This window comes from Cryptomeria japonica, chromosome 4, assembly GCF_030272615.1.
Source record: "Cryptomeria japonica chromosome 4, Sugi_1.0, whole genome shotgun sequence".
Lineage (NCBI taxonomy): Eukaryota > Viridiplantae > Streptophyta > Pinopsida > Cupressales > Cupressaceae > Cryptomeria > Cryptomeria japonica.
In genome coordinates this window covers 746,417,226-746,440,566 of record NC_081408.1, presented here as the reverse complement: position 1 = coordinate 746,440,566, position 23,341 = coordinate 746,417,226, and the positions used below count along the sequence as shown (strand labels likewise).

General features: G+C 39.3%; 2 protein-coding genes across 5 annotated transcripts in view; both read right to left on the bottom strand.

Moving 5' to 3' along the window:
- LOC131076663 (uncharacterized) overlaps window positions 1–23,341 on the bottom strand; it is a 144,785-nt gene that overhangs the window by 43,995 nt on the left and 77,449 nt on the right. The gene's annotated exons all lie outside the window — the stretch shown is intronic.
- Window positions 5,218–8,486, bottom strand: LOC131875533 (uncharacterized). Of its 2 annotated transcripts, XM_059220128.1 has the most exons (5): window positions 8,426–8,486; window positions 6,849–8,185; window positions 6,405–6,740; window positions 6,199–6,271; window positions 5,218–6,096 (listed from the first exon to the last, which is right to left on the bottom strand). In XM_059220128.1, exons 2-5 carry the CDS (start codon window positions 8,181–8,183, stop codon window positions 5,570–5,572), a joined length of 2,271 nt encoding a protein of 756 aa, XP_059076111.1. In that variant the 5' UTR covers window positions 8,184–8,185; window positions 8,426–8,486; the 3' UTR covers window positions 5,218–5,569. The 2 variants fall into 2 exon arrangements, with proteins under 2 accessions (XP_059076111.1, XP_059076110.1); XM_059220127.1 differs by lacking the exon at window positions 8,426–8,486 and having other exon boundaries at window positions 6,849–8,253.

Sequence of the window (23,341 nt, the reverse complement as noted above, 5' to 3'; positions counted from 1 at the left end):
TCCCTCTGACAACTCTCAAAATGCAAAGGCTAAAAGATAAGAACCTATAAGACCAAGAAAACTAACCCTAGAAAGCAAAAAGTAGGGGTCTCCATTTGCAATGGGGCGATGTGTGAATACGTCACAACATCCCCCCAAGCTAATAACCTTCTAAATTTTGAGCCCGAACCAATTTACTCTCATTATTGCCCTCTTTATCAAGGTGTTGTTGACATCAAATGTTTGTCAAATTACAGATGTAGGATCGTTGATATCCCTCTAAATTCACATGTTGATATATGATGAATTCACTGTTGTTCAATTTGTTGATGTCTAACACACACAATATCGCTGCCTTCAATGACAAATTCACTAATCTAGGTAGTCAATTTGTTGTTGATGATGAATGAATTTGTTGTGCCTTCAATGACTTTGCCTTGCCTTGTGTAGAGGGGAAAATCTGGTTTGGCAATTTGTAACATAGAAGGGAGAAATCACCAAATCAATTTTGCTTGAAAGACCCTTTACATTTAAAAGAGGGAAGGGAATCCACTAGATTCAGTCACAAATCAGATTAAAGACTGAATACTAAACGGATTGATTAATTGTTGTAGGATTTTTCCTCTCTTTTGTAAGTTGAAATGCTGATTTAAGGTAAAGTGTTGAAAAATGAAGGTAAAATTGAGAAAACTGTGAGCTACAGATGTGGGATCGAGTTGGGCACCTGGAATTGGGTAGTATAACCTGAGTCGGATCTGACCCTTGAAAAAACTCCTAAAAAGCCAGGACCAAGACGTGGCACCATAGTCCTCCGAACTTTCCGCACGTTGAAAAGGGTTGATTCGTCTCTATGAATGGAGCTTATTCAGAGAAGTACAACTCTGTACCTGTTTCCTACACACAAAAAGAAAGGGAAATAGGTTGGGAATAGGGACTTGCCTTAGGTCAAACCACAGTTTTGGAATTAACCATGAAATTGAAATAAAGATCTCCTTTAACCATGAAATTGAAGTAAGGAAAAGTTCTCCTTTTGAGGGAGATGCTGAATTATGATTGAAAATTGAATGATGATACCTCCTAAATTTTTGTTTGTCTCCACATGGAATTAGAGTTTCATGAAATAGGATGTAGATCTCCACTTCAATACTTGAATCTTGACTCTATTGCTACTCCAAGGCTTAATGGAAGACTAAAAATGTTCAATTGCTCTTGAATGCTTGATTGCTTGATCTCATGTGTGTGCTCAATACTTCTTAATTTTTGTGGATGTTCAAATGAGAGGGGAAATCCTCTTTATATACTTACTCGTTGAGAAAACTGATTAATTTTTCGACATGAGCTAACATGGAGAGGGAATTCCCGCTCAAATGGTGCAATATGGAAGGGGCATGAGCATAATCAGGTCCCAAGCAGGCCAAGGGGCGTGAATGCTAAGGTAAGGACCCAATGTGATCGAAATTGCAAAGGGGTGCAATTTTAAGACGCTACATTTAGCCCCCACTTTAGCGGGAGTATGAAGTCAATCATACTCTCGGTAAAGTACAAAGGGTTCACATTGAAAAACTTTCACCAAGTCATCAAGGAGGCAAGATACACTAAGCCCCCAATGGACTTTAGAATCTTACAACTTCAATGATAAGGTAAAAGGGAAGATCGGGAAAGAGAGAGAACCATGACTACAAACTAGTAAGGTTCTCTTACTATGAGGCATGAAAAGAAAAGTATCAAAAATTACAAAGCAAAAGACAAAGTTCGCTAAGTAATTTTAAGTATCAAGATATGCAAGAGAGAGAATCATTGAGCGGAGTGTATGCCCCCACGTTAAAGCGATTGCGTACACCTCATCAGGAGCAATTGCTTTAAGGTAGAATACACCCAAAAAGACAAGCACATTATCACAATAATTTAACCCCCAAGAGAGGACAAATCAAAGGATAATGATCACAAAACACAAAGCACGGCGTGGTTTCACTTAACTCTGGAGTCAGTATGTTTTTTATGATAACCAATGTATATCATGTGTATATATATGCATAGAATTGTCCTCATCCTCCAAAGATAGGAAACCATCATGGAAGAAGGGCACGTGTCTTTTGTGTCAACATAGGAGAGACCCAAAAGAGATATCTACACTTTGCATTGTCCTCAAGTAGAGAATACTACGGACAACAAATAGAAGAATGGAGAGACAAATAAAAGGTCACAAACAAGCAACAGAGGAGAGAGAGAGAGGATCATGGTGCAAATGAAGCTAATCAAGCACGTCATCCACCCCCCGATCTTGCTCATCATTGTTTCGGGAAGGTGGACAACACGCAAGAGCGACATTAACCACAGTAGATGGAGCTATCACAAGTTCCAAACAAGGACCATGCTCTAATGATGAGTCACTTTGTCTATTACTAGGAGCTAGGATTAATGCTTTTGAAAATTGTTTAGATAAATCATTGTCAACATCAACATATTCATATTCATCATCAGAAATATTAGGATTAATATTTTCATCATTTACAACATTCTCACCAATTTCTTCATCAAGATTAACAAAAATAGGAGCTCTAATTGGAATAGAACTCGAACCATCATTTGTCTTAAGCATTTTGCGTCTTGGAGAATTAGGTTGAGCATCTTGGTTAGGAGAAGATTGAGAAAATGGAATTATACTAAGGGTTGGTGTCTTGGGGGAAGAGATGGTTTGGGAAGCAAGTTCACGAGTTCTCGCATGACGTCTCCATCAACGTTCTCTTGCAGAACGGTTTCTTTTGGTTTTAGCGAAAGGTTGTGAAGGTTTAGGTTCATCAAGTATAGACTTCTTTTCTTCTTTGAAGGAAGGAAGCATAGGAGAGGGTCTTTTAGGTTGAACAATAGGAGAGGTCGGTCGCTTCCCTTTGTATGATGTAGGAGGCGGAACCGCACCATATAAGGAGGAATGGGAGGTGTGGGAAGGAGACCAAGTCCATCATGAGCAGGAATAGGTCTACCCTTAGGAGGAATAGATTGACGCTTAGGAGGAAGAGCATTTTTACCTTTGGGCGGAAGAATAAACTCATCCTTAGGAGAAGGAATGGATCCTTCCTTAGGAAAAAGAATATCACTTCCCTTAGGAGGAAGGATAGTCTTATCTTTAGGAGAAGAAATAGGTTCCTCTTTCGGAAGAAGATTATTTGGGAGGAAGAATAATCTTGTCCTCAAGAAGAGGTATATGATCATCAAGAGGAAGGCTAAGTGTTGGATTTCTAGGTTTACTCAAGGATAAAATCATCTCATTTTTCCATTTTTGATATGATTTAAAGAGAGCATCACTTCTAGGTTGAAGAGGTTGGAATTGTTCGGACCAAAAATAGTCAAGACAAACATCTCCGTCTCACCATAGGTTGATATATGCTATGATTAATAGTTATGATTTTACCATCATGTGAAAATTTCAAACACTTATGAACAGTAGAAGCGATCGCTTTCATGGAAGAGATCCAAGGATGTCCCAACTTCACACGAAATTGATTAGATGTAGGAATGATAGCAAAGACAACATCTAAGCATTTAGTGCTAACATCAATAGGAAGTGTGATAGAACCAATAGCAGGACAAGAGAAGCCATCAAAAATTCTAGCTATCACATCAGTTTTATCACATGTCACTTGATACAATTGTAAAGTACAAAGAAATTCTTTAGTTATCACATTAACCATGCAAGTTGGATCAATAAGCACTCCTCGAGAAGGTATGCCTTCGATTTTTGCAGTTATGTAAAGTGGACCATCGGGTGCTTTAATAGTCTCACTAGGATCAAATGTAATCCATAAGTCCTTAGGAGGTTTAATTTTGTCAACAAGGTTCGCCATATTATAAGACTCAAGGCCAACATCATCAGGAGAGAAGACAAGACGATCAATCTCAATCACATTAGTGGAATGGGAAGGTAAAGGATTAGTGAAATTTTAAAGTTTTGATTAGGAGTTACTGATTTGTTTCCTTTATCATTCACACCAGCCACAGATATGGTATTGTTATTAATCAAGTTTTGAATCTTACTCCTTAAGGAATAACACTTTTCAATGTCATGATCAGGTTGACGATGGTATTGGCAAAAGGCTTTGGCATCATAAGAAGCTAGCAAAGGCTTGGTTGTATCAATTGTAACAATTGTGACATAATACTATGCAAAGATTCATTAAGAGGAGTGAATTCTTTTCTAAACTATTTGGACAAAGGAGGCACACCTGTTGTGGTTGCTACGTGAGTGTTGTTATCATTGAATTTGATGAATCCCTTATTCGGTTTGAACTTCGCAAAAGGTTGTTGAGCACTTTTCGGAGCCATAGAAGATGATTGTTCCAATCGACTCACAGTAAGATGATAATTGTGAAGTACGGGGCACAACTACGTAAATGAAGTAAACTCAGAAAAGAGAAGTTTATCCCTAATATCTTTTTGCAAATTAGAAATAATTTTTTTTTGAATGTCTTGATCAGGCACATGAAAAGAAATTTGAGAATACAAATGCTTATATCTACCAATAAAACAATCATTTTTTATTTAGCACCTTGTTTACAATGCATCAAATCAATCAAAGTAATTTTAGGATCAATATTATTGTGAAATTGGTGAATGAAAGCATTAGCCAATTGTTGAAAAGAAGTAATAGAATAAGGAGGCAAAGAACAATACCATTGCAAAGCTTTATTCCTTAATGTTCTAGCAAACAATTTAGCCAACAATCTTTGGTCATGAGCAGAGTCACTACACAAAGTTTGAAATGTTTTAACATGAGTCAAGGGATCACCTTTTCCATTACAAAGTTCCAGTTGAGGGACTTCCACATGTTTAGGAGGGACAACTCGGACAATGTCATTGGATAATGGGCTCGCTACATCAAATGTGGGCACATTATACTTAGATTGATTCGTAGAAGCGATTTGTTGTTGCAAGGAAGACACTGTTTGGGGTAGACTATTGATTGTAGCTTCGATAGAAGGATTGAAATTGGAAATGTTAGATTAAGGAGGAGTAACATTGTTGAATGAAGGGGTTGAGAATAAGGAGGGATGTTGTAACTTGTTATAGGAAGGCGTGGGAACACTATGATAGGTAGGTATTAGAGAAGATTGGGTAACAAATGGAAGACTCATAGTAGGAGGTGTTGGGGATTGAAATTTCCAAATAATTTCAAGCACTCTACTATTAAAAATCATAGTTGAAAATCTCGGACTCGCCTCAGACTCGGCAAACCAAAATTTTGGACTCGGACTCGGACTCGTGAAAGACTCGCGAAAGACTCGGCAAAGACTCGGCAAAAAAAAAAACCGTAGTTTTACAAAAAAACATAAAGAAATTAATGCATTTAGAGAACATAAGTGCCATAATTGAAACATTACACATGTCATATGATCTACAAAGTACAAACACGCAATATTTGAAATTTCATCATTCATGGCAGCATATTCAAGTTTCAAGTTTCAACTCTAAAATGTATAATACTATAATGGCAGCATAAGTATATAAATGTTCACAAAATTACATATAATGATATGTCCAAGTCCAACTGCAAATGTGAAAAACAGCAATGTGAATGAACAAACCAAAGAGAAGACTACATCTTCCTCTTTGTATTTTTCCTAATATAGCTCAATTTTTCAGGCCTTGAGCTAGAAGTAGTAGCAGTGGATGTTGTGGTATCTAAATGGTGAGATGATTCTTCTTCAAAGTCATAGTCCTCATCATCATCCTCATCTTCGTCCTCATCTTCATCCAATCTTGCTCCTTCTGCATCTTGTGCTGCTCCTCTCTCTATTTCTGCAATTTCTTCTTCGGTAAGGACATCATCACCATCATTTTGTTCATTCATGGTCCAATCACCATATGGATCAATTTCATCCAAGTCAATGGCCTCATGTGAAACACCCTCCACCTGTCTAACTCGAAGGCGAAGGTTGTACCGAACAAATACTAGATCATTGAGCCGCTTTTGTGACAATCTATTTCTCTTCTTTGTGTGAATGCTTTCAAAGACACTCCAATTTCGTTCACACCCAGAAGCACTGCATGGCTGAGACAAAACACGGATAGCTATCTTTTGAAGATTAGGCGTGCCGGCACCATAATTCTCCCACCATAAATCTACAAAAAACATTTAGAAATATTAGAATTGAGAAAAAAATGTAACAATCAAGTTTGTAGGTTTTTTCTTGCACTATTGAACTAAGTTACTAAATGTTTTACCTGGTTGTTGTTTTCCTCTCCTATCAATTGCTAGTTGTGATGAGAAGAGTCTCCCCTCTGCACTTTTGTAGATCTTGAACAATGGAATGAACATTTCCAAATTCAGAAATAGATACTAGATAGTCAAAGTGTCAAACTCAAATTCAATAATGAACATTTCCGAATTCATAAATAAAGATAGAGCAATTGCAAATGTCAAATCTCACCTCCAACTCATCAAGAACCTTGTCTCTCAACTCAGGATCAGGTGTCATCTTATCAATGCATGTAATAACACCTGCCATGACCTCCTCATCAGCCCTAAATGAATCAGAGAAGTAGAATTTCGGGTTCAAAAAGTAGGCGAAGGCATGTATCGGTTGGTGGAGTTGGTTTGTCCACCTACGATCAATGATGCGCCAAAAGATTTCACATTTTCTTGCATTTCCACGATAGTAATGTGAAATGGCCTCTTTGGCCCTATCCATGGCCTCATAAATGAAACCCATTGGCATGCCCTCTCCATCCACCATACGAAGAACCCTCACCAAAGGTTCTGTCACCTAAAAAAATTAAAACAAATTTTAAATTAGTACAAAATCAACCCCTAAAAAATAAAATCAGCAAATAGACAAGATTGTATAAACTTTACTTTTGTGTTTGTTACTTACCGCAGTCAACTCCTCTCCACTTTTATTGAACCCTTCATCAAAAACAATGGTCACAATCTTCTCTGCTTCAGGTCTTTTGGAGTATGCAGACCCCAACCAAGCATCTGACACAAACATCTGCTTAAGATGAGGAATGGCACTAAGAATGCTCTGCAAAGTGATGAAGTGGCTAGCAAATCGTGTCACTCCAGGTCGCACAAGGTCCTTGCCATTTGTGTGTTTTCTCATCAAAGCAAGCACCCAAGTATGGTTGTAGATGAATTTGGTGACACTTTTTGCATCTTCAACCACCTTCTTCACCCATCCAATCTTCCCAATGTCCTCTAGCACCAAGTCCAAGCAATGTGCAGCACAAGGACTCCATGTAATCGAAGGATGCCTCTGCATAAGCATTCTACCTGCAGATACATATGCAGCTGCGTTGTCCGTGATAATTTGGACAACATTCTCAACTCCAACTTCCCGAACCACACCATCCAACAGATTACACAAAGTCTCTGCATTTTTTATTTCATTTGAGGCATCAACAGACTTTATGAATACCATTGCACCATTTGAAGCCACCAAGAAGTTGAGAAGAGTCCTATTCCGTCCATCTGTCCATCCATCAGATAAAATGCTGCATCCTTTTCTCTTCCAATACCTTTTCTGATCATCAACCACACCTTCTGTATTTTTCACAGCTTTCTCTAGCAATGGCCCACTGAAGTCATGACCTGTTGGGGCCTTAAACCCCTTACCCGCCACTATACATGCATTAACAAAACTTTCCCAATACACATTGTTTGCTGCATTGAAAGATAGATTATTGTAAAACCAAAAGTTTGAAGCTGCTATCCGTGCTTGTTCATGCTTCTCTCTATTCCATCCTGTACCTTCAAGTGAAGGTTGTACACCTGGAACATTGCGTGGTACAAAAAAATTAGGGTCTGATCTAACAGGAGTGCCACTAGCCTCACCCTCATTGTCACCAAAAGATGAAAGTGACTGACGACCCCGACTGTGACCAATGGGACCCGAAGTGGACAATGTGGGATTCATTGCAGCTGCCATGGCTTCTCTTGTTTTTTGCCTTTCTTCCTTATGCATATCATTCTCAGCAAGAATGGCCTTCATCTCTCTAATAATTTCAGGAGTTGATTTGGGGCATGCCTCCACACCATATCCAGGTATTTGTGCAAGGTGGTATTTTAATCTATTGATTCCACCAGTCATCCATCTTGTGCATTCGGTGCAAGTGACCTCCCCCTTTTTGCTTCCTGCAATCCCATATTTCCAAGCTTTATCTCTTTGTCTTCCTGACCTTGGGGTTGCCCTTGGAGTTGAACTTGCCATTGCTGATTTAACATGAAAAAAAAAAATCAGCAGGGTTTTATGGAAAATCAACAAAATAAATGACAATGAATCATTTGGGAAAAATAGCATTCAAAAACAAGAAAAAAAAAAGAGGAAATAACTTAGGAAAGAAAATAGAAAAAAATTTGGCAGCATATCCCCTTGTTTTTCAAGATTTTTTTCAGTTTCAAAACAATGAAATGATTCAAATGAAAAAAAAAAAAAAAGAGAAAAATCCTTACCTAGATCTCTCTTGCTGATTTTTCCTTCTTCCCTCTACTCCTCCAAACCCTTCTAACCTGCTCCAGCCAAAAAAAAACCAAAATGAAGTCAAAAAATTAAAAAAAAACTCATTTTTAACCCTCACGGGCGCGTTTTTCTGGGCCCACGAGTCCCTGCGAAAGACTCGCGAGTCCGAGCGAAAGACTCGCGCGAGTCTTTCGCAGGGACTCGCCTGGACTCGCCACGCGAGTCCTAGGCGAGTCGACTCGCGGCGCCAAAGGACTCGCAAGTCCGTGGCGAGTCCGAGGCGAGTCGGAGAGTTTTAAAACTATGTTAAAAATCGTGTTCACTTCATGGAAAAGACACATAATGGATGATGAATAATTTCAGCACCTACAATAAAGGAGGATGAATAAATTAATTCCAATGGACTTGTTGATGTGTTTTTTATGCAAATAACATTTCAGAATAAAATACCAAGGTAATTTACCCTCTCTTGAACAAAATCACCTCAGATGCTAAGAATGAGATCAACTAAAATGATTCCAAGGTTTCTACATGTCAAGTCTTGACGAGTGGGTAGCTCAATGGTTGATGTGAATTGTTGTGTTCGCTTGGGGACTTACGCAAATGTTTGGATTATCATGAATGATGCGGAGTAGGTGTGCTGACAACTTAAAATTTATCCATATGGCTCTGGATTTTAATCCTTACTAAAAAATAGGCAAAATGAATAGGGTTCAGGAAATCTATTCTAAGCTTAGGAATGTAGCAAATGATGAATGGATCTAGTGGAATCAGACCAGACAGGGTCTCACAATCAGGTATTGACACAAGCTTAGTGCAATCGTCTAAGGTATACTTAAAGATTTTTAGGCTATCACCATCAAACATTGACACCATCCAAGTTGATGCTTGTCAAGGGATGCATAATAGTTGAAGTTATGCTTACTTAAAATTCCAGTTGACCACACAAGGCGCACTTACCAACGACAAGAGGCTAGTGGTATGGATTAAGGATTCCACACAAATGAATTCAACAAATCTTCCACTCAATCTAACATACATGAAAATAAATTCTAATCTAACTTGGAGGAATTGAGAACCAAGAGCAAAATCACCAACAAGTGAACAATGATTATGATTCAAATAGCTGTAGCATATACCAACAATTCTACAAAAACTCTCCCTTACAAATGAGAGACAAGGAGGCATATATAGAGTCTCTTACAAAATGGATGGCCAAGATTGATCCAAGATCAACGGTCAAGATCATGCCAACAAAACCCTAGAATTGCCCTAATTAGAGTTTACATAAAAAATAGGGAATCTTCTAGAAGATTCCTCCTTGCATCTCTTTCTCTCCTAGCATACTCCAAGAATCTAGCCAATACTGAATCTAACTCCTCCATGGAAATGCTAGGCAAGGTATCCCGTTACAAATCAATCACGTCTAGTGAATCCGAGAAAGCATCCAAAGTGTTCTCCCATTCTAGCATGAGCTTCTGCAAACTATGAACATGAATCAACAAAGAGACCAAGTCGTCTATCTGACTCTTCTTCAAAGAGTCCAACTGGCAAAAATACATAAATTTCATCTTGTCTCTTAATTCGGCTTAGTGTAAACCACTAGCATCACTAACATCAACACCCAATAATTCCTCAATCGAGGCAAGGATCTTCATCTGAATGTCCTAAATCAATCCTTCCATCTCCATACAACTCGACTGGGCGTTCTCATAAGTTGATTTCTTCACGGCTAATGAACAATACCAGCCATGGAAATCGTATCTGTCTCCATTGTGCACAATGTTCTCGCTGACCAAGGTGGAATTAGGAATCTTCTTCAACGCCTGGAGGCATGGAATAGTCTTGTCTTGAATAGGCCGGAATTCTTCCCAAACTACCTCCAAATACTGGATTTTGAATGCGAGCCCTGTTGTCCTATCATATGCATGGACAAACTGAGTAAGGAAATATCTGCCTGCTTTCTTGTATTCTCAATCCACTTTTCCACCTTCGATAGTGTACCTCTCGCTGCCTCATAGTGTGAATGCATTCCATGGTCAACTGCAATAGGGGAAATAAGAGTGGGATTTTCACACCTTATCCATGCAATATACTCTCTAAGTCTGATATTCTCCTCTGTACCTTTCTTTCTCCGCAATCTCTTTGTCTAACCTTGCATCAATTGCCTTGAGGTTTTCACCAACCTCCTAAAATTCTTGCTTTCTGAATGTACGACCAAGGGCAACTGAAGTGATTTGGAAATCCATAGGAGTAGCAATGTCCGCTATCACGCCTGCAATAGGAACAACAATCTGCGCAATCCGCATTCCTGTCTCATCTCTAGCTATGTGCGACAAAATCTCCACTCTCTTGGGTTGTTTCTCCTTGCTAGATAATCATCAATGTCGTCAATAGGATGTACCTCTATCATTTGTTTACTTTTCTCCATACTTTTCATCAGCCATTCAGAAATAATGGCCATCTCCATGCCATCATCGAGACATATTTCTCAATCAAGTCCTCTCAATGCCAAGATAACATCATCATCATCGTCAAGATTATTTTTGGTCCAATCATATACCTCATTTCCCAAACTAACTTCCAAAAGGACAGTAGGGGATCCCGACTGATCATCATTCTCATTCGAAAGTGCAGATGTCGGTGTGGCATGAAATTCCTGAGTATTCCCTGGTAGTATGACTGTGTTGGAACACTGCTAAGTCTCCTTGTTCTGCTCTGTTACTTCAATCACTTTGATTGATGAGACACTGAGAGGGGGTGAAGGAATGATAGGTGGAGAAATGATAGTCTTTTGTTTCCTCTTCACCTCCTCAATTTTCTTCCCTCTTGCTTTGACTTCTCCTGTGTGTTCTTCCTTCTCTTGGGAGCCTGACTCTCTTTGTTTGCATGAATCCTGACATCACGGACAGTCCTTTGATCATCCTCGGAAATAGACTCTTCCGGCTTCATCCTTTCATAAGTGAAGGGAACACCCATATCAACTAACTTATCCATCTGTATATCTACCTGTTGATGTGTATTTTGTACACGACCAAACACAGAATAAAATACCCAGAGGTATCTTATCCTCTCTTGAGTAAAGTTTCTGAATACTGAAGATATTGCAAAAAGGATCAATCGGAGAAACTTCAAGGTTCTGTTATGTAGGTTCTCTACTCGTGGATAAGCTCTTCATGGTATGATGTGATTTTGCTGGAATCACAAGGGGACTTACACTCGATGACCTGAACGTCTGATTTGATGGAATCACAAGTCCTATTTACTAACTGGAAGACAAACAAATGGTAAAAGATGCAGGGTTCAGGAAGTCTACTCTACTACCTAGAATGCGAGAAAATGGATGAACGACTAGGTGGAGTCCTACTGGGCTGGGTCTCACCATCAGGCTTGAACAATCCAACACCAACTCAATGCGATCTTCTAAGGGATGCTTCCAATACGTTCAAACCGTACACCATCAGACACTGATCACCATTCAAGATAATGCATGAACAATAGACATGTAACGACTTAAGATTAAGCTCATTTTATGCCAGTTGACCACGCAGGGCGCACTTACAATCAATAAGAGGGTAGTGGTATGGACTAGACGGATTCCACACAGGTGCATTCAACAATTTTCTTCATTCAATCTAATCATTTACCATCTACAATGAAGGTTCAACAAGAGACCATGCGTATTGTAAAGAAACGACACATTTCACCATATCTTCAATGAAAAAAGGGTTCATTTACAATCAAGGCAACAATTTCTTGCCTCCTCTTCCTACTTTACTCTAATTTCTATTCTATTCACTATTGAACATTAGCTATTCTAACCTCTATGAGCTAACTCTTAACCTCCTAACTATTAGCTTGCTATTTTCTATTAACCTTTTCAAAATGAAGAGCTTGAGCCTTTTTATAATGCTCTTAATACAATTCAATGGCTCAGATCAACTTGAGATCAATGGCCGAGATTTTACAATAAAAACCCTACTTAGGGTTCGTTACAACAAACTTAATTCTGACCAATGAAATAATTGCATTATTTGGACACATGTCTTCTCTGGAATATTCGACCAATGGATAACCGGGGTAGTGTTGTGACGTTTTCACACATCGCCCCATTGCAAATGGGGACCCATGTTTTTTTTGCTTTTTAGGGTTTGTTTTCTAGGTCCTTTAGGGTTTTGTTAGCTGGCCTTTGCATTTTGAGTGCTGTCGGGGAGATCAATTGGATAGAAGGTCCTGCTGGAGTGAGGTCCTGATCCTGAAATTTGGCTAAGTCTGAAAGTCCTGATCCTGAAATTTGGCTAAGTCTGGAATGTCCTGATCCTGAATTTGACTAAGTCTGGAAACTGAAAGACCTCAAAAAACTAGATTTTGCAATATAACTCCTGGAGGTCTGAAACCACTCTCAAACATCCTGAAAGTATATATGGAATATAACTTAAATGTCACTTATACTTAAATGTTATATTCCATAAAAATTATTATCCTGATAGAGAGTTCGAAAAGTCAAATTTCGCTCCTGTCCTTCACTGAGGATCCAGAGCGAATTTCGCTCCTGTCCCTCTCAGGAGGACCAAGGCGAACCGCTCCTGTCCCTCACCAAGGGACCAGGGCGATAATACTTATTTGAGCCATTCCTGACCGTGTTTGGACGAATTGAGACATCAAAGGCATGGTGAAGGACGAAATGAGCATGATAGAGCATCCAGACTTGATCAAAAACAATGAAATGATAAAGTTTTTGCCTAGAAGGTCAAATTCGCTCCTGTCCCTCACTGAAGGACCAGAGCGATTTTCTTTATATGCACAATTTTAGACCTTTTTTTGGACATCAACTTTTATTCATAGCATGAGGCAGGATGATATCTTCCCTAGCAAAGACATTTCATGGTGAAAAGTGAAGCATTTGGGCCTAGAGAGCAAAATTCGCTCCTGTCCCTCACTGAAGGACCGGAGCTTGAAATCCAAAATTTCATTGTCCTTGAAAGATTTGAACGATTTGACGACTTGAGGAGAACCAAGGAAGTGCTTTTTACCAGTTGAATATAATTTGAAGGCACAAACATGAGGAAAAATAGACCAAAATGCAAAATCGCTCCTGTCCCTCAGTCAGGGACCAGGGCGAAGTTCAGTGATAGCTCCCGTCCCTCTCCCAGGGACCAGAGCGAAATTCTTCATGAGGCGTGTTTTAGGCAAAGATCAAGCAAGTTTTAAGTTTGAGGCTAGCAAGGATGATGTAACGGATTCGTTGAAGACAAAATTGAAGATTGAAGGACACCAAATGAGACCTATATTGGCCTTGGCGCTCCTGTCCCTCACTGAAGGACCAGAGCGATTTTTGTCTTAGATGAATTTCTTGCCAAGTTTGAATGATTTCCAAGCCAAAGGTGAATGAAAGGATGCACAACAAGACCATTGAAGATAATTTTTTGAAGGTGGCAAAGTGTAGTTGAGCTTGAAAGTACAAATTCGCTCCTGTCCCTCAGTCAGGGACCAGGGCGATATTTACTATATTTGCCAAATCCTTCAAAATTCACGCCAAGTCAAGGTTGTACATGGTTGCACAGGGTCTAAGGCGTCTTAAGATGATGATATGCAAAGATTTCAAACGTCAAAAGACTATCAATTTGAACAAGGAAGCTATATCGCTCCTGTCCCTCATCAAGGGACCAGGGCGATTTTCATTAAATCATTCGTTTTCCTTCAAGATCACGTCAAAGTCAAGGTTCGCAAGATCAAGGATATCATTTGCAAGGTGATGAACAAAGAGTAAAGTTTGAGAGATAGCAAAAGTTGGCTAGAGCATAAAGTTCGCTCCTGTCCCTCACCAAGGGACCAGGGCGATACCAACCTCAAGAGGCACTCATCCACAAAATCAAATCAATCAAGCTCGAGGTTCTTAGCGAAAATGCCAGTTTCAACGTAAAGATGGAGGTTTTGAACATCAAAGGCGAAAATCAAAGGCTAAAATGGAAGTTCGCTCCTGTCCCTCTCCCAGGGACCAGAGCGATAGGTTTGTATCTTTCCACCTTTTCAAAATTTTTGGCGTTAAAACATTTTTTGAATTTATTTTAAATGCTAAAAATCGATAAATTTGAAATCCAATTAAAGTTAGCATTTAACATTAGCGCATGGGTCTTTATTAATTAATTTTTGCCTTTTAAAAATCGAGTTTATTTAAAATTATAGGCATTAAATTAATTAATTATAAATAAAATGGGGCGCTTGATTTAAAATTTGTTTCATTTTACAAAGGTCGGCCTTTAAGTTTATTTTAAATTTGCCTTATTCACCAAAGTCGGCCTAGGGTCAATGTGAAGGTGAGCACCTATAAAGGGAGGTGTTTATTTCATTTTCAAATCATCATTTTATCCTCCTTCATATGCGATTTTGGAGAAGACAAGGTGCGAAATTATCATCAAAGAGGAGTGCGTGTTTGTTTCAAGTAAGGCGAATTTGTTATCTTCAAGACATTGAAGACTCCTCCCCCAAGGTGGCGAATTGCTAAAGTGGACGTTCATTTGGAGAGAGATCACGTTGAAGCCATCAAATTTTGATTTGTGCCTAGGCGAATTCTTTTGTTTTGCATTTTAGAGTTAAACTCTCAAGTAAGGTATGACAAGATCCCTTGTTTTAATTTCGAATTTTGATCCTCATAGCCTTAAATTTTGAAATTTTGAATTCTAATAGCTCAATCGTCGTTTAGGAGATGATAACTCAAGGACTTATTATGAAGTTTCCTAAATTTAATCTCTAATCTAGTTATTCATTGCAAAATCATGTTACTAATTTTGAAATGTTGTGTAGGTATCAAATGGAGATCTCGTCAAGGAAAATCAAGCCGGATCAAGGACGGTCTTCGCCGGGACGATCAAGCCAGGACAGGGGCGACCTCTTTCAATCCAGCGTTCCAAGGTGAGGTACATCATCATCCTACACATCAAGGACACAAGAAGTCAAAGCAAAGGGTTCGTTGAAGAAGCAAATAATTCCAGAAGAATTAATTAAAGCTAGCTCTCAACGACATCAAGTTGAATATCTACCAAGTTCCAAGTGTCAAATGAGGTGGCATCCTAGTCATCGCTCATCCAGTCAGTGTAGTCCACCTCAGCATGTCCAGATTCAATGTACCTAACTCATGGAAGGTGGCACAAACTCCGATGTACCTACCCCGGCTATCCATTGGTCGATTTTTCTAGAGAGGACATGTGTCCAAGCAATACAATTTTATCATTGGTCAAGCATTAAATGTTATGTAATGGTTGTAACAAACCCTAATTAGGGTTTTCATTGTTGAATCTTGGCCATTGATCTCGAATTGATCTAAGCCATCGAATTGTATTGAGGGCACTATATAAGCCCAGGCATTTCATTTGTAAAGGAATTAGCAATAAATTAGAGAGAGTTGTAAATAATAGAAAGCAGTTAGTAGATAGAGAGTAGTTAGAAATTGATAGAATAGTAATTAGAGTAGAATAGGAGGACAAGGCAAGAAATTATTGCCATTGATTGTAAACAAACTCCATTTTCATTGAAGTAATGGTGAAGTGTGTCGTTTCTTGCAATTTGCATGGTTTCTTGTTGAGTCTTCAATCCTAGATGGTAGATGATTAGATGAATGGAGGAAATGCGATTGATTAATGGTGGAATTCGTATATCCATACTACTAGCAGTTTGTTGATTGCAGACTTGCCTTGTGTAGTCAACTGGAATCATTCAGCTTAAGCTCAATTTCAATTTGTCGCTTCTTCATTGATATGCATCAACTTGATGGTGTCTATGCTTGCGGTGATGATTTGAACATCATAAAGCTTCCCTTAGAAGATCGCACTAGCCTTGTGGAGATGGTCCATTGATGTCAAAACAAGACCTAGTTAGAGTTTCATCAAAAATCAAATCATTGCTCCTACATTCTTAGTATTAGGATTAGATCCTCTCTTCGCCCTTATCCTTTTTCCTTTTTTCAAGTCAAAGCTAGTGAAAATCCTGTGTTCCAGCAATATTCAAAGCAGATCGAACGTTCAATCATCAAATGTAAGTCCCCTTGTGATTCCAGCAAATCACATCATACCACAGAGAGCTTATCCACACGTAGAGACCCTACATACAAGAACCTTGGAGTCATCCTGATTGATCCTTTTTCGCGATATCTTCAGCAATCAGAGGCTTTATTCAAGAGAGGATAAGGTACCCTTGGGTATTTTATTCTATGTTAGGCAGTGTACAAAATACACGTCAACAGGTAGGTACAATGAAGTCTGTCATTTTTGATGAGTCAGGTACATTGAATCTGGACACGCTGAGATGGACCAATCTGACTGGAGGAGTGATGACTGGGATGCCACCCTGTCTGACCCTTGTAACTTGGTAGATGTTCAATTTGATGATGCTGAGAAGCCAATTTTAATTAACTCTTCTGAAACTCTCTGCTTCTTCAACGGACCCTTGCTTTAACCTTATTTGATTCTCCTCTGTCTTTGATGTGATGGATGGGTAGTGTACCTTTCCTTGAAATGTTGGCAATGCCTTTCATTGTCATCTTGTGGTTCCTTAGTGTGGCGAAGTGAAGGTTCTGGAGGTAGCTGGCAATTCCTTGAACACCTTGAGTCTTCCCTTTTGCCTGTGGAACGTCCTTGACGATGCTGGACTGGAAGAGATCGTCCTTGATGATGTTGGACTGGTTTTCTCCATCTGCAAAATAAACCAAAAGGTGATTAAGTACATATGAGATATTCATTTCAACAAAGCATTTTCACCTTAAACCATCAACAAGAAGACTTTAAAATAAAGTTCGTTCAAAATCCTTCCCAAGGACAGGCCCTATAAGAATTTCGCCCTGGACCCTTTGGAAGGGTCAGGAGCGAAATTTGCTATTTTGCCCAAATTAGACCTCTTTTCAACATTATATCACAACTAGCTCTTCGCCTGGCCCAAACAAGGTGAAAAATAGGAGTTTCAAAAGATTTTGCCCTGGACCCTTTGGAAGGGTCAGGAGCGAAATTCAAGTCTTAGCTCAAAATACTTACCTCTTGGACCCAAAACTTACTCAAATGCATGATTGTGGCAATCTCCAAGTCCAATCCTCCTTGACCACTATCCGGGCTTAGCTCAAACTTGAAGGAAAAAAGGACATTTTGTGAATTTTGCCCTAGACCCTTTGGAAGGGTCAGGAGCGAAATTCAAGTCTTAGGCCTAATTTTCAACCTCCTTCACTTCAATTCATCTTGCACGGCTTAAATAACCTCACTCCAATCTCAACTACACTCTAGGAATCAAAATCTTGACTTGACACAAGGAGGAAATAGTGGGTTTGAAGAATTTTGCTCTGGACCCTTTGGAAGGGTCAGGAGCGAAATTCACCTTTTGCTTGCTTATCCACACTCAATTTCATTTTCTTCACTTCAACTCATCTAGACTCCCTCATTTTGAATCCACTTCTCAACTTGGCAACATTTGTTTGATTTTCACAAGGACTAAAAAGGAAAATTCGCTCAAAAACCTAGGTAGGGACAGGACCTATCTAGAATTTCGCTCTAGACCCTTTGGAAGGGTCAGGAGCGAAATTCAAGTTTTAGCTCAAAATTTGCATTTTTGGTGATCAAGAGTCCTTCCAAGGCAATCCAAATGGCTTCTCTCACCCTGGTCTAGGCCTGACTTTACTCAATTTTCGGAGAAAACAATGGTTTTAGGGGTTTTCGCTTTGGACCCTTTGGAAGGGTCAGGAGCGAAAATCACTTTTTAGGCTTCTTCCTCCATCCTTTCAACTTGAGTCAACCTCAAAAGGCAAGAAAACACTTCTCCACACTCATCCAAGCTATAAAAACCCAAGTTTGACTTGACTTTGCAAGGAAAATAAGTGATTTTAGGAATTTCGCTCTGGACCCTTTGGAAGGGTCAGGAGCCAAAATCACTATTTGGCTCAATTCCTTCAAATTTGATAATCACTGGCAAGTCAAAGTCGCACCCAAGGACTTCTCCTTCTTGAATTTACCTTAGCCCACACTTGATCTAGCACAAAGTTGAGAGAAAAGAGAGGTTTTGAGAAAATTCGCTCTGGACCCTTTGGAAGGGTCAGGAGCGAAAATCTCATTCTTGGCTTGATTCTTTATCCTTTCAATCCCATTCTTCCTCACAAGATAAAATTTCATCGTTTCTCATCCAAGGAACAAAGTTTTAAGCCCAAGCAAGGTTAAAAAATAGGTTTGGAAGGAATTTTGCTCTGGACCCTTGGGAAGGGTCAGGAGCGAAATTCACCTCCTAGGCTAAAATCCTTCACATTCTCACATCTCATCACTTCAATACTAGAATGTAGGTCCAAACAAAGAAAGAAATGAGGTTTATGGGAAATTTCGCTCTAGACCCTTTGGAAGGGTCAAGAGCGAAATTTCCAATCCTAGACAAAATCCTCACTCTTCAATGCTTTCAAACATTCCCAAAGGCAAAAAACATGTCCATTCTTCCTTTCAACATGCCTTGGATATTAAAATTGGTCAAACAAGGAAGGGAATGAGGTCTAGGTAGATTTTCGCTCTAGACCCTTTGGAAGGGTCAGGAGCGAAAATCATGATTTGGGCTTGATTGCTCATCTTTCCTTCTTCAATCTTGTTTTGGGAGCAAACATAGACCACTCTCCTTACATCTCCATCTTGGTCCTAACTTTGGCTAAGGGGAAAATGAGTGTTTTCAAGAATTTCGCTCTGGACCTTTTGGAAGGGTCAGGAGCGAAATTCACTTTTTAGGCTAAAATCCTTCATCTCCTCCACCTCAAGTCACTCCCTAAGGCTAGAACATGTCAAACACTTCCATACATGCCTTAGAAACTAAGAATTTGGCCTAGACAAGGAAGAAATTGAGGTCTTCAAGGATTTTCGCTCTAGACCCTTTGGAAGGATCAGGAGCGAAAATCTTGATTTATCCAATTCTCTCTCAAACTTGATCAATTTCAAGGTCCTTTCAAACTCTATTCATCATTTTAGACAGGATAGAAGGTCAAACGGAAGATTTTGCTCTGGACCCTTTGGAAGGGTCAGGAGCGAAATTCACTATTTAGGCTCAAATCTTGATTTCATTTCTCACATTTCTTCATCCAAACAAGTGTTTTGCCCTCAATAATGCCTGGGAATGAGTTAGTTCTAAGTTTGGGTCAAACTAGAATGTCTTATGGAGAATTTCGCTCTGGACCCTTTGGAAGGGTCAGGAGCGAAATTTGACATTTTGGTCTCTCCGTCAAGATTCATGTATGGAATATAACATTTAAGTATACTTATACTTTAATTTATATTCCATATATACTGTCAAGATGTTTGAGAGTGGTTTCGGACCTCCAAGAGTTATAATGCAAAATCTAGTTTTTGGAGGATTCTTCAGTTTTCTAGACTTAGTCAAATTTCAGGATTAGGATGACATTCCAGACTTAGACAAATTTTAGGACATTTGAAGATCAGGATGACATTCCAGACTTCATCACTCACCAACTCGACTAAACTCAGACCTTCAAAGATGATATTCACTCACCAAGCAAGACACAATTAACAACAAGAGCAAAACCAGGCCCTAAGGAAGACTCTCAAAGAAACCCTAATTCTAGGGCCCCGTGGACTCACCTTGGCTCAAGAAGAACCTGCCATCCTAGTGATCCCTCTGGCAACACTCAAAATACAAAGGCTAACAAACAAACCCTAAAAACCTAGAAAGCAAATCCCACAAAGCAAAAAAGTAGGGGTCCCCATTTGCAATGGGCCGATGTGTGAATACGTCACAACACTACCCATGCACGGGAGAAACTCAAGACCTCTCTCATCAATATATTCAGGTCAATCTCTTCTAACTCTGACCAATTTGTCAATAGGATTGCCTTCTTCATTTCACTCTCATACTGTGGATGAGTATGATCTCTATCATCTAACACTTGATCAGGAATGAGGAAAAGTCCATACTTCCTCATGAAATCCACTGACATTCTGGACCACATTCTTCTCTTCACTGCTTGCTCGTCCATCAAGTTGGCCCAATAGTCTTCTATGTCAACTTTGTGAATGAACTTCTCTCCTCTGATCCTTCCAACTTTCTTGTCTGGATCAAATCTTTCTCTTTTCTTGTATGTAGCAAATCAATAGAATGCAAGCTCCTCACTCGCAGTGTTGGCGGCTATGGTAGACTGGCAAACCTCTGATGTCTTCCCAACTGAAATAGGGAACGTCATGCCTGTCCTATGCTTCTCTCTCTGAATGACATTGAACTCTAGAAGCTATCTCACCACTTCCAACAAGATCATTCTGTCGGTTGGATACCTAGGAAGTCTATAGGGTTCAAATTGAAACCCATGAATCCTAAGGTATGCGAAAGTGGGAAACTGAATATACCACGATCCATATTTTTCTATTAACTCTGTTACCTCTTTGGACAATCTTCTGTGGATTTCGCCTTGCAGCATTCGTGTGATGTACATAGTAAATGCATCATTCACTCTCTTATAGTCTTCAATTCTATACATGCTCAGCTGAGGGTAGCATTCATGACTCCTGAATTGTCCTTGCCCATTCCCGACTTCACCTTTGCATATTAATCCCTCTGTATGAAACAAACCATGCAAGCAGGTATACCAGGTAAGAAGTTATGGCAAATGACTTGGACCGCTCTACATTCCTCAGCTGAAAATCCAAATTGTTACTTATAATCTTAGACCAATTTACTAATGTTCCTCTAAGACAATCCTGGATGAAGTAGAACATCCATCCATCGAATATTACTCCCTACGGCATCCCCATCACTCTGTTGAGTAGGAATATCAAATCACTATACTCCTCTTTGAAATCTATACACATGAGTGTCTTGGGAGCCTTGGAATGATGAGACCTAGGCTCAATCATCCACTCTTTGTTTATCAAATTCTTGCATACGCCCATCTTCTTCGTGTATATTTCTTCATATTCATCCTTGGTCACATCCTTCATGTCTTTTCCGCATGGAATTCTGAACACCTCTATAATGGCATCTTCAGCAAGGAAGGCAATGACAACGCCCTTAGGAGTCTTGATCATTCGCGTGAGCGGATCATAACACCGTGCACACTCCAGGATAAGCTCACTGTACTGTATGGACTGTGGAAATCCAGTGGCATGGAAAATACCACTCTTCATAATGTTCGCATATGCTAGGGAAGGAACTTGATCTCCAACTCCGAACATCCGTTGCTGCATCTGGTCGAAGTCTAGGAAATGCATGTTTGTATCTGTGATCTCCTTCCATCTGGATGAAATCTTAAGCTCTGGATAGAATCCAGTCTCCAGCATCTTCAATAGTTCTTTCCTTTCCTTATATCCAGACTTCGACATCGCACCGAATCAACGATGACTAAAGAAAGGTGTGAAAGGTTGTGTTTTCACACAAAGCTATGTCTGAAGACGCCTTCCGCAGTCAACAATGGAAGTCAACAATTCTGAAGACAACCAGCACCTTGCAAAGTAGTTAAAAATCCTTGAAAATGATAGAAAATAGCTAAAGAATCAGCTCCAAGCAAAATCGCCAAAGTGGTTAGGTGGTTGGAAATGAAATTTTTTGAGGACAATCGCCTAACAATAGAGTTTCAGACCTCAGATCTGAAGCGAATCAGCAAGCTGGGAACAATGGCAGCCACCAAATATGCATGAAAATCACCAAAATGTGGCACCAAACCTCTCCAAAACCAAAATCGAAATTTCTCCAACTATAGTGCCATTTTTTAAAATTCTGAAAATGTCATCAATGGCAGCTCGGATCTGCAACAATGGAGGTCGAACAACAAGCAAAAAATGGAGGAGAAAATCGCCAAGTTTCCAAACACAAAAATCGCCACCTTTCACCAAAAATCGCCAAGTTTGGAAAAATCACCAAACTTGCAAAAATCGAAAATCTGGAAATGGTCTTCAATGGCAACAAGGGAATAGAACAGCAAGCTGGAAAAAATGGAGGAGAAAAGAATCATCAACCCAACACTTCACTTCAGCACTTTGCTAAAATTCACCAATAAGGGAGAAAAATCGCCTTTCGTGGAGACACCTAGCAAATTTAATAATAAAATAATACTGGAAAACTCCTCTCATATACTTGCTTTTACCTCTTACTTTCACCACACAAGCAATGTGGGATAAAACACTTGCTTAAATACTTGTTTGGTAAAAACTAACTTGCTTAAATACTTGTTTGGTAAAAACTAACTTGCTTCTAGAAGGTTTAAAATATTAAATGTTTATTGCAAGTTGTTTAATTTTGCTTTTAAAATTTTAAATAATCATTAATCATTATTTAAAAGCAATTAAAATGGGACTCACTTATTAAATATTTCGATTTAAGTCCAAATTGAGCCTCCAGGGGAAAATCGACTTAAATTGAGATTAAAAAATCCCTTTAAAAATCATTAAAGTGTCAAAAATTTCCCCATAAGGGAAAATCGATCATAGCTTGGATAAAAATCCATGCTCAAGTTTCATCAAAATGCACACAAAACACTCCAGTGGAAAATCACTGGCAGTTTGAACACAAAATCCACACTCCAAATTCACTTTACTTGCAAAAAAAACTCCCTGGTGGAAAATCGACCTTTGTCTGGATGAAAATCCGAACTTAAAACTCATCAAGATGCTCTCAGTGGAAAATCGACTTGGGTATGGACTGAGAGTCTGCACAAAAATATGCACTAACTTGTCACAAAACATCCTGGTAGAAAATCGACCCAGACATGAAATCATCCTTAACATTGTCCGCACTATAGTCCGCACTCCTGGTGGAAAATTGATGGTAGTCTGGAAAAATCCTGACGCAACGCCAAATTTTAGCACTTCCAGGGGAAAATCGATCCAGGTATGGATAAACGGTGGTGGAAAATAACAGCCAGAATGGATTTTAGGGGAAACCCATGTGTAGTGTGGATTTTG

What these genes read in the sequence shown, in the direction of transcription:
- LOC131875533 (XM_059220128.1), bottom strand. Translation starts at nt 8,183, where the DNA reads ATGGCAAGTTCAACTCCAAGGGCAACCCCAAGGTCAGGAAGACAAAGA. An exon ending in GTGGAGAGGAGTTGACTGCG is followed by an intron (nt 6,741 to 6,848) that starts GTAAGTAACAAA and finishes TAATTTTTTTAG; the next exon opens with GTGACAGAACCTTTGGTGAG. An exon ending in AGGTTCTTGATGAGTTGGAG is followed by an intron (nt 6,272 to 6,404) that starts GTGAGATTTGAC and finishes CCATTGTTCAAG; the next exon opens with ATCTACAAAAGTGCAGAGGG.